Source organism: Nicotiana tabacum, chromosome 9, assembly GCF_000715075.1.
Source record: "Nicotiana tabacum cultivar K326 chromosome 9, ASM71507v2, whole genome shotgun sequence".
NCBI classification, from domain to species: Eukaryota; Viridiplantae; Streptophyta; class Magnoliopsida; order Solanales; family Solanaceae; genus Nicotiana; species Nicotiana tabacum.
In genome coordinates, this window is record NC_134088.1 from 2,398,076 (window position 1) to 2,409,116 (window position 11,041).

The 11,041-nt window shown below is 34.9% G+C and overlaps 1 protein-coding gene across 3 annotated transcripts; it reads right to left on the minus strand.

The window, feature by feature from the left end:
• Nucleotides 1-3,209: 3,209 nt before the first annotated feature.
• LOC107813054 (uncharacterized) lies at nucleotides 3,210-9,189 on the minus strand. Of its 3 annotated transcripts, XM_075221360.1 has the most exons (5): nucleotides 8,995-9,189; nucleotides 7,375-8,079; nucleotides 4,795-4,984; nucleotides 3,787-4,326; nucleotides 3,210-3,456 (listed from the first exon to the last, which is right to left on the minus strand). In XM_075221360.1, the coding sequence occupies exons 2-5, from the start codon at nucleotides 8,053-8,055 to the stop codon at nucleotides 3,368-3,370; spliced, it is 1,500 nt and encodes a 499-aa protein (XP_075077461.1). In that variant the 5' UTR covers nucleotides 8,056-8,079; nucleotides 8,995-9,189; the 3' UTR covers nucleotides 3,210-3,367. The 3 variants fall into 3 exon arrangements, with proteins under 3 accessions (XP_075077461.1, XP_075077459.1, XP_075077460.1); XM_075221358.1 differs by lacking the exon at nucleotides 8,995-9,189 and having other exon boundaries at nucleotides 7,375-8,354; XM_075221359.1 differs by lacking the exons at nucleotides 3,210-3,456; nucleotides 8,995-9,189 and having other exon boundaries at nucleotides 3,570-4,326; nucleotides 7,375-8,342.
• Nucleotides 9,190-11,041: the final 1,852 nt, after the last annotated feature.

Below are 11,041 nucleotides of genomic sequence, written 5' to 3' on the forward strand. Positions count from 1 at the left end.
ACAAAAAGGCCAAAAAATCAATTAAAGTGAACCGGAGGACGTACAACTAATACCCCACCATAAATGATATGTTTATTAAGACATTGATTTGTTACTAGTAACCCATCAAAAAGCCTCGCTTCTTTGCAGTTGATGTATGTTTGAATCTTAATCATTCAGATTTTAGACATTAAGAGTGTTTATTTTCAAGTCTCAATCTTAATCATTTAGATCTTAATTATTAAGTGTAGTACTTATTTATTTTTACTTCACAACTAATTAATGGGTCTAAATTGATCTTTATGATTAAGATCTATAACAAAGACTTAATTTCATTAATATGCTAGCATCCACATTCATTACTAACTACCACCACCGTCATACTCAACCACCACCACTACCATTCTCAACCATAGTTGCTACCACTATCACCATCGCCTACTATTATTAACTAGCACCACCACCATACTCCACCACCTCCAGCACCACCACCACCACCATCTTCAACTATAGCCATTACCCCCACCTACCACACCACCATCATTCCCCACCACAAACACAATCACACACTCACTCACCTCAACTACCACAACCAACCACCCCATCACCATCAACAACTATAGCCGGCACCGCCCACCATTATAAACTACCACTACCTACCATCACCTTCCTCAGTCACAATCATAACCACCGACCCCACCCACCGCCACCATCCTCAACTATAATCGTCATCGTTATCAATCACCACTAAGTACTACCAGAACCACCACCGTCAACCAAAACACCACCAACCACCGTCTCCAGTCGGCATTCAAGTACCTCTGTTAGCCATCCCACCACCAACTCTCTCTCTCTCTCTCTCTCTCTCTCTCTCTCTCTATATATATATATATATATATATATATATATATATATATATATATATATATATATATATATAATAAAATATTAGATTAATTAGTATTTTATTTGAATTTTATGTTTATTAATTTTTAAATAAAGATAAATTCTATACATTCAGATGTTAGAAAAATAAGTAGTCTTAATCATTTAGTATTCAAATTTTAATACACATTTTAATATTCAGAAATTTATTCAGATTCATATATTTTAATCTTAATACACATTTTGATATTCATATATGTATTCAGATTCAAATATCGTAATCTTTAAAAGAAAAAAACAAAAACAAAAAACAAACGAGGCCTAAATGATCAGCTTATTAAGACATGGATAAAAGCCACGCTTTTCAATCAGCTTATTAGCTACGGTTAACTTTCTTTTATTTTTAAAATATTTTGAAAAAAGCCACGCCTTTCAATCAGCTTTTCCCAGTGTATTCTTGTAACTGCTCATGCATGCTAATGCAGATTTATTCAATAAAAGACTCCAATTTAATGGACTTGCTTAGTTCTTTGATATTGATCAATATAGAAAATATTAATTTGGTGGATTGGGGGTTTCCGTCAGGGTTGAGGGCAAAAATTAGAATTTTACTAATACTAGAAGTATATTTGTTCCCATAGTGTAATTGAGGCTAAATGTCAACAATTTTCGAAAATAAAAGAACAAATGTGACCCTTTTTTCTTTCTTAAATGCAAGTTGAAAACATTAACAGTACGCATCACTTTTAGTTAAGGTGTCAAATCAAATGATTTGATCAAATTTAAACATTCCAAAATGGGACAAATCAATAAAGCAATTATTCAATTTGCCTAAAATTTGTTTGGGTTAAAACGAGTGGGTGGAACAACAACAACGACGACGACGACCCAGTATAATCCCACAAGTGGGGTCTGGGGAGGGTAATATATACGCAAACCTTACCCCTACCCCGAAGGGTAGAGAGGCTGTTTCCAGGAGACCCCCGGCTAAAAATAAAAGCAACAGGAGACGATATATTAGTACCATAAAAATGCATAATACAATAACAACAATATAAGAGATATGAAATACAGAATACGAAATACGAAATAGATGGCTGGTATAGTAAAAACTAGCAGGTAAAGCCCTGCATCAATAGACTACCAATGACATTCTTAGTCTAACTCCTAACTGGCTAGTCTCACTCTATTTTGCTGTAGAAATATTCACAACTTTCCCCTAACCTACAACCTTAATGCTCGACTATTCCTAACGGGACCGCTCAACTATTCCTTCTTTTTCATTTTGCCTTTACTGAAAAAAAAACAAGTGATACGTAGTGTAGTTTTCATAAATTATTAGTTTAGGTGGAGTGGTTCGTTCATTTGGATTAAACTAGTTTTGGATACGTGCGTTGCACCTGTGACACTCATGTCAATCAGTAAAGACATCTTAAAATGATACTGATAATACTAAAATATGTGTGTAATGAGTGGGAAAAAAATTTAAGGGAAAAATTATAAACTCAAATTGATAAACAATCTGCCTATTTGATGACTTGGTTATTGAACAATAAATGATTAGATGTTGTCTGAACGATAAAAATTGAACAATTTAATTAAGTTGGTAGGTATGATGTGTAATAATCTGATTATTTCTGTTATTAAATGAAAATATGTGATATGATCGTATCATACCTAATACTTTTTTATCGAAAATGATTAATCTATCGCTTATTAACAATCTTGTTCTCTAAAACTTATGAAAAGATTAATATTTCGTGGCTTGAATCTAATATAGGAAAAATTCTAATATAAAATAACGTAATAGATGTCTTACAATTATTAATTAGAGGTCTTAACCAATAAGTATTGCAATATCTAAAATTACTCTCACTAATATTAAAATTTTTTATACTAAATAAAATTTATAAAAATTTCGTATATAATGTACTAATAGATTAGTTCGAGTATTTGGAAGATGAAAGAAAATAATAATAAAGATTGAAATAACTAAGCAAAATTTACACCTACAATAACACGGGTAGATGGAGCAATTGTCTCATATTATATTCACTCGTTTCAATCTAAAAGTAATCATTTAATGAAAAGTTTTTTTTTCAAGACAAAAGGGTCAACTAACTTTTGAGGGATATATTAGTAATTCAATTCTTAACTTTGGTTTTCACACTTATAATATAGTGTGAATGAATGATATGCTAAGAAGAATATAATATTGAGAAACCAAAAAGAGAGTAAAACTTATTTTTTAATTAGTTAGTTAGGCGGAGTTTTATACACCAATTTTGCTCAAGCAATACAATAAAGAGTACCGAACATAAAATCAATCGTGTACATATAGAGTTTTCAAAATGTTTTTCTTACTTCGCAACCAAACCACCGAATAATAACTAATACGTAGAAATTAACTCGCAAGGATGGCCGAGTTGGTTGACCAGGAGATCCCCCGAATAGAAGGTCACAGGTTCAAAACCCCCTGCGAGCTTTCTCGGTCAAGCTCATCTCATAAGGCTTGCCTAGCACGGTGTGATTTGCAAGTTATTATACTGAAGCAAAGTTTACTCAGAGCGCACCCGAAGGTGACAGGTTTGCCTAGTTTTTAGAAAAAAAACTATATTAGAAATTGATATTATGTAGTTACTAACTGGGAACCTGACTCTCTTCTGCAATATGTCCATGGGGATGCAATACTTACAGAAATCAAGTTCAGAATGCTTATGTTTCATGTAAAGCGAGTGCCCAATACTGGCCTTTAATATCATCAAGCTATACTATAGTTAATACTAGGTGATGCAACATTTGTATTTTATTTGTCATCTCCTAAAACCTTGGATCTTTTGTTATATGAAACTACCTAGATTGCCTCTACGTAGTTACAACTTCTACTATGAGGTCTTCTATCAACAATTTCAATTTCCTTACCTATCAGATCAATGTCATCCTTGAGTTCTAGCCAATGCATCTCTTCCACAATATTAGCGGGCATGTCTGCATTTGCAGCATTTTCATGGCTTCTCAGCAGTTGCTGCAGCATATTTATCATCCCATATTTCTGCCACTTCCAGTTAATACCCTCTATTGGCTTCACCCACGGGCAAGGATCCACACACTTCCTGAGAATCTCCAACAGACTGATGTTTATACGGTCGAACAGTATCTGCCTTTCATATCTTGGTCCAGTTGTTTCATCAGTGTACTTCTTCTCAAGGTTGTCAAAAATCCAGGTATCCAAAGGAGACTCCAGAGAGTGGCAAGATGTTACGAATGTGTCGGGGTTGGATGCCCTCAAGCCAGAGTTTGTGAGCACATCTAATGTGTAAGAAGTTTGCCAGCTTTGGGACATTAAACTACACTTGTCTTCAAAGGCCTCAGCTGATGGTCCTTCAACCGCTTCATCACTTACTACTACATCAGCATAAGCCTCTGACTCCATTCCGAGGAGCTTCAGTTGCATCCGGAGCTCTGGCGAGATTACAAGTATGTGAAATAAATAACTCTCAAAATACTGGGACAGAGATAATCTATTAAACTTACTAATAAGAACAAGAAGAAGACATAACAATAACAATGATGAGAATGGTAATAAGGGGCTCAAATACTAGATTCGTCATCATTCAAATGCAAAAAACTTTGACATTTCGGGAAGGAGAGTAGCAATTTCAACTTGTGAGTAGCTAAAGCATAAAAGATGCAGATTAAAAAATTCACCATCAGAGGTGCGCCCTGTCAATTGAATACACAAGGTGTTTGATGATTTGAAATGCCGCAGAAAAGTAAGTCTGCAGTTTATAAGCATAGAGTCTTCTCCTTTTCTTATTTATTTGTTTTGCTAATCCGAATGTTACGAACTATACAATTACACATGACAGATATTGGAGATTGGAAGTAGCATATTGCAAATAATTGCAATGGTCAAGAAATCAGACGTACCATTAAGTTCAGCACTGACTCTCTCAAAGCATTCTGAACCAGAAGACGCATCTTCGGTAAAAGGAACCTCCAGAACTGAAAGCGGACTAGGATGATCAGCCTCCTTGGAGCTCACTGACGACTCAGGTTCAGGTGCAGGATACTCCAAAAGAACAGAAGCTGCTGCAGGTGGTGGTTCCAGAAGTACTGCCTAGATAACAGAAAGCTCCACAATAAGATACAAAAAAGACTTGAAACTCTGAAAACATAAATAGAAAAGTACTGTAAACATACAAACTAATAAATCTTTGGTGTTTTAAAGACCTAATTAACCACACTCCGCAGTCTGCCCACCCTTTTGGTGCAAGCTTACTACTCTTCTGGAAACAATTAAAATGAAAAACTATCACTCATCTCGTTATAAACACCATAGTAACAAAAAGCAGATACATTCTTTTACTTCAAAGACTAATCGTCTATCTATGCCCATAGAACATAACAATAGGCAATGTTTACCCCAAATAAATGTGTTTTAGTGCTATATTATTTAATGTGCATTCAGCACGATGAATGTATGCAGTGCCTGCCATTTTGTTACACGTGCATTCGGTACATCATACATATGATACCAGCATCACAAGCTTTTCAAATTGATCCAAGCAAGAAAGTTTTGCACAAACTAATAGGCAACATAGTAAATGTTGTACACATTATTACTTCCTGATGAGTTATTATGAAATGGACAAAGAGAAAGAGGCAACACTAATACATGCAGTTTAGAAAAGGTACGAAAGATACAAATGGTTTACAAGTAAAAGCTGACGCAAGGAAAACCATTCTACCTGCCATCCGCTCACAGTGTTAACTTAAATAATGTCTCACAGACTAAAATGGAAGGCTGGCGTATCAATTCCTTCTAGAATAATACCATATCAATTACACCAGCTATATAGCCATATGTCTAAAACATCTGGATCAAATACCACACATACAAACACCCTCCAACTTGAAATTATTCAATGTATATCTCCAATTCAAAGAGTATTTCATAAGCAATTTCTCAGCTTGTTGAAACAGAAAATCCAACAGTAAGTGACCATATACAATCAATTAGAAAATCTGCATCGTCCAAAATGGGAAACCTTAAATCAGAAGTGTTAACAGGAATCTAAGCTGTCTTCCCCAAAAAAAGTGGCTTAATTTCCCCAGACCTCCTAGGTCTTTTTAATACAAATGCACCCTTCAAGTTCTACCATAATCATGACACAAACCAATTCCCATTAGGCTTCATCTTTAGTGTTATTGAAGTGGTCGATGCACCAAATTTTTGTCAGTAAATAAAAACACCATAAAGTTGCTTTTTGAGTAGTAAAGTGTATAAAACACAGGCAGAACTTTAAGGTATCAACATTTTAGTGTGTGCAAAGCATTATATAGCACTAAATCACAATGATTGGCTAAGATAGACCAGAAACCATCCCAGTCAGCTAGTTACTGTTTCGAGCTTCTTTTGACAAAAATAGCCATGTCAGTTTGAGCTTACTAAAAGACTAGTCAAGCCTAAGCTAAAAAAATGCAAAATAGAGTACTTGATTAGTCGGTTCAGTCACTTGCAAAGCGGTCACCCATGAAGCTAATCAAGGAAATTCCAGATAATATTGTTATATCTAGAAAGACTAGATATTGCATAGTAGCCATGTCAGTTTGAGCTTACTAAAAGACTAGTCAAGGCTAAGCTTCAGTTCAGTCACTTGCAAAGTGGTCACCCATGAAGTTAATCAAGGAAATTCCAGATAATATTGTTATATCTAGAAAACAATCACATGTATTTCAACTACTTTCAAGCAATAAACATCGACAATTTTTCAGCTTGAACATTTTATCATTTTCTAAGAGGATGTTCCTCTTTAGATAATAATTGGCAGAAAACTGATACTAACATTTATGTTTGACTATTCCCTACTTAAAAGCACTTTCCATTTTTGATCATATGCGCTGAAACAACGAAAGGTGTTCTTCATTCTATGGACATCAAAAAGGAAGTGGTCAACTGCACGTGTAATCAAATAAATCCAGAAATCATTTTCTAAAGCTACCTGTAAAAAGGAGACATGAAACTTGTATCCCCTCAACTAGTATATAGTCATTGCTTAAAACAATCAGATTTCTCAGCTAACATATTCTCATAAAACACATCATCTCAATATGAAATTTTCCAGCCAGAACCCATAAATTTTCTGTCTCAATATTACTGAATAAGGAAGATGCCACTTAGTGCTGGCCATGCTACTTCAACAAGTAGTCATTGTGGCCATTTCTGAAAGCAGTAATGTCAGAGAAATAGGATGCCAAATAAGGAAAATTCACCAAAGAACATAAACACCTATATCCTAGGAAGACTCTAAAACACAAGTACACAACTGACAGAAAATTTACTATGCAAAACTTATAGCCAAATCAAAAGCGCATCACTTACCATATCAAAGCCAAGGCTAAGCAAGGTAACCCAACAGGTATACAGCTAGTTAGAAAGGAAGAAAAAGATATGGAAACTATGTTTAAGTGAGAAGACGTAAAACATCTACACGAGAATAAACAAACCTGTGGAACTGAAACCTCTTGGTTAAGAGGAGAAGCACTGAAACATTCTGCAGGTAGCTTTTGAAGCATCTCAATAGAATATTCTGATGACAGGGTTATACTCTCGGTTTCTGCATCATCCGCAGCATTAGTATAACGCATGTCATCTGCAGCAGGCACCTGCAAAGCTATAGGCAGCTTCTCAGATTGATTCTCTTCTAGGTTCATATCAATTCTCTGGCTTAGCTTGCCTTTTGATGAGGAGTCACTACCAAGACGACAGGAATTAAGTTTCTTCTTGCTAGATCTAGAGTCTTTGGATAAGAATTCATCTCTCAAATTCAGCATACCGTCCAAGGACCTACTTCTGCGGTGATTTACACACTGTTCCCTATTTACGGGATCTTTGGGAATTGAGGATTGCTTATTAGAAAAACCTTCCCGTCGTCCTCTGGTTCTATGCTTTTTGCTGCCAAAAGGCGGAGAAGTTGACCTGTATCCTGATGAATCATTAATACACACATCCTTCCAACCATCTCTACTACTAATACCCAAAGGGAAATCACATTCAGCAGTTCCTTTCCTGCCACCAAGTTCTCTAGTGGATTCTTCAACTTGCACCATGGTATCACAATGATCGGGTTTGGTTCCCCCATCAGGTAAAGAAAGCATTTCACCAAGTGTACTACTCGTACCAGCCATTTCAATGTCTTGATAATATTGAGTCTTGATAATATTGATAAGCATTAGTTGGTACTAGTAAAAATTGTAACTAACCTGCTATTATAGGTTAAAATAACTAGTAGTGTAAAAAAAAACTTTACACCGTCATATAACTTAAATATTTCAGGAATTTATGTTAGTGAACATCAAGGAAGAGAGTAAATTACAATAGGGTTAAGCAGAATAGCTATAGCCTATAAGTGAATCAACCCATCGCTTAACATAATGATTAAAAAAAAATAGAACAAAAACAAAATGATGGTGTTGCCACCACATAAAGGGGCCTAATCATTCATGGAAAACATCTTACTTTAATTAAATTAAGAACTGGAAAAAAGTAATTTGGAAGCCAAAAATATTTTAAAAATAAAAACTAAAGCCATACCTCATGGGTATGTACATAACAAGGAGAAAAGCAATTATCGAGATAAAATACGACATCGAAGAGGAAGACAATTGAAAGAGAATTTAATAAAGAAAGAGTTAATTATGCCACATTAAATACTAGTATTAAAAATGGCATACATAAGACGACGAAAATCTTACTTAGGAAAAAAATTAATAAATTATCAGCAGAAAAAAATGGAGAGATTCATTTAAACTTCTGACGTTCAAATACACAAAGGAAAATTTAGAGAAAGTTTACAACAGCTAAATTATCAAAATGTAAGAGTACATGAATAAACAATATAAATTCCGTAAATCATATTCCTTTTTTTCCAGCTTTTGTTAGTTTAGTCAAACAGGCAACCAGATTTCATCCAATTCTCCGAATCCAAAGACGCATTTTCAGAAAACAATTTATTCCCTGTAAATATTACTATTATTTTTCTGTTCAACCACAAAATTTAGCTCATCAAAGCAAAATTACTAGTAATTCTAGCAAACAGTTAACTCAGAGAGAATTGAGAAATTTACCTTCCATAATTCCCGAAGCACTTCTGGACTTTCTGTGACGACTTTTCTCCATTGTTTTTCAAAAAAATATCCAGCTCGGAAGACAGCAAGAGAAAAAAAGCACAAAAAAAAAAGGCGAAAAAAAGCTAAAAGGATTTTGAAAAGAGGAGGCTGTCTACATACCTTCTTTTTTCTTTACCTGGAACCACAAACCCTTCAAGTTGTTCCATGCAAATTTCTTCCTCCAAATCTTCATTTAAGAAGGCTGTCCTTACGTCCATTTGATGAATTTCAAGACCATAAACTGCAGCTAAAGCTACTAGCCGTAATTCTCATCACTGGAGAATATGTATCACATTTTCAAGACCTTCTCGTTGTCTATATCCTTTGACAACAAGTCTTGCCTTAAATTTATCAATAGTGCCATCATCTTTCATTTTTCTTTTAAAAATCCATTTACAACCCAAAGGTTTATTTCCAGGAGGGAGATCAACCAATTCCCATGTATTGTTGTTCAAAATGGATTCTATTTCACTATTGACTGCCTCTTTCCAAGATAATGATTCCGAAGAAGACATAACTTCTTTAAATGTTTGAGGCTTATTCTCCAATAAGAAAGTCACAAAATTTGGTCCAAATGAAGTAAACGTTCTTTGATGTTTACTACGTCTTGGATCCTCCTGATTGAATGTACTTTCTTTTGTTTCTTCTCGAGGTCGTTTAGATCCTTCACCAAACAACTCGCATTCCTTTTTATACGGATATATATTTTCAAAGAACTCAGCATTATCTGATTCTATAACCGTATTATTATGAATGTCGGGATTTTCTGATTTATGAACCAGAAATCGATATGCTTTACTATTGGTTGCATATCCTATGTAAACACAACCAATTGTTTTCAGTCCTAATTTTACCCTTTTGGGTTTAGGAACTTTCACTTTTGCCAAACACCCCCACACTATAAAATAATTCAAGTTGGGCTTCCTTCCTTTCCATTTTTCATATGGAATGGATTGTGTTTTGCTATGGGGTATTCGATTTAGTATTCGGCTAGCCGTAAGAACGGTTTCCCCCCACAAGTTCTGTGGCAAACCAGAACTTATCAACAATATGTTCATCATCTCCTTTATGAACGATTCTTTCTTTCCGCAATCCCATTGGATTGGGGCGTGTAAGGGGCTGTTGTTTGATGAATAATTCCATATTCTAAACATATTTGTTCAAAAGGAGATTCATATTCACCACCCCTATCACTTCTTATCATTTTGATTTTCTTGTTAAGTTGCGTTTCAACTTCATTTTTGTATTGCTTGAATGCGTCTATTGCTTCATCTTTACTATTAAGTAAGTAAACATAGCAATATCGAGTACTGTCGTCAATAAAAATTATGAAATACTTCTTTCCACCGCGAGATGGTATTGACTTCATATCACAAATATCTGTGTGAATTAAGTCTAAAGAATTTGAATTCCTTTCAACCGACTTAAAAGGATGTTTAACATACCTAGATTCCACACATATTTGACATTTTGATTTTTTGCATTCAAATTGAGGCAACACTTCCAAGTTAATCATTTTTCTCAAGGTTTTATAATTGACATGACCCAAACGTACATGCCATAAATCATTTGACTCAAGTAAGTAAGAAGAAGCTGAAGTTTTATTATTAGTTTCAACAACTATTACATTCAGCTTGAAAAGGCCCTCAGTAAGGTAACCTTTTCCTACAAACATTTCATTCTTACTAATCACTACCTTGTCAGATACAAAAATGCACTTGAAACCGTGCTTTACAAGAAGTCCAGTAGAGACTAAGTTCTTCCTAATCTCGGGAACATGAAGGACGTTGTTCAAAGTCATGACCTTGCCAGAAGTCATCTTGAGAAATATCTTACCGTATCCTTCAATGTTTGCTGTAGCAGCATTTCCCATAGAGAGCGTCTTTTCGGGTCCAGCAGAAGCATATGTAGAAAATGCTTCCCACAGAGCACAAACAGGGCAAGTGGCTCTAGAATCAATCCACCACTCCTTAGGGTTTCCTACCAGGTTGCATTCAGAAAGCAT

What these genes read in the sequence shown, in the direction of transcription:
- LOC107813054 (XM_075221358.1), bottom strand. Translation starts at nt 8,100, where the DNA reads ATGCTTATCAATATTATCAAGACTCAATATTATCAAGACATTGAAATG. An exon ending in AAGAGGTTTCAGTTCCACAG is followed by an intron (nt 4,985 to 7,374) that starts GTTTGTTTATTC and finishes TCTGTTATCTAG; the next exon opens with GCAGTACTTCTGGAACCACC. An exon ending in GGATGACATTGATCTGATAG is followed by an intron (nt 3,457 to 3,786) that starts GTAAGGAAATTG and finishes TCTAAAAACTAG; the next exon opens with GCAAACCTGTCACCTTCGGG.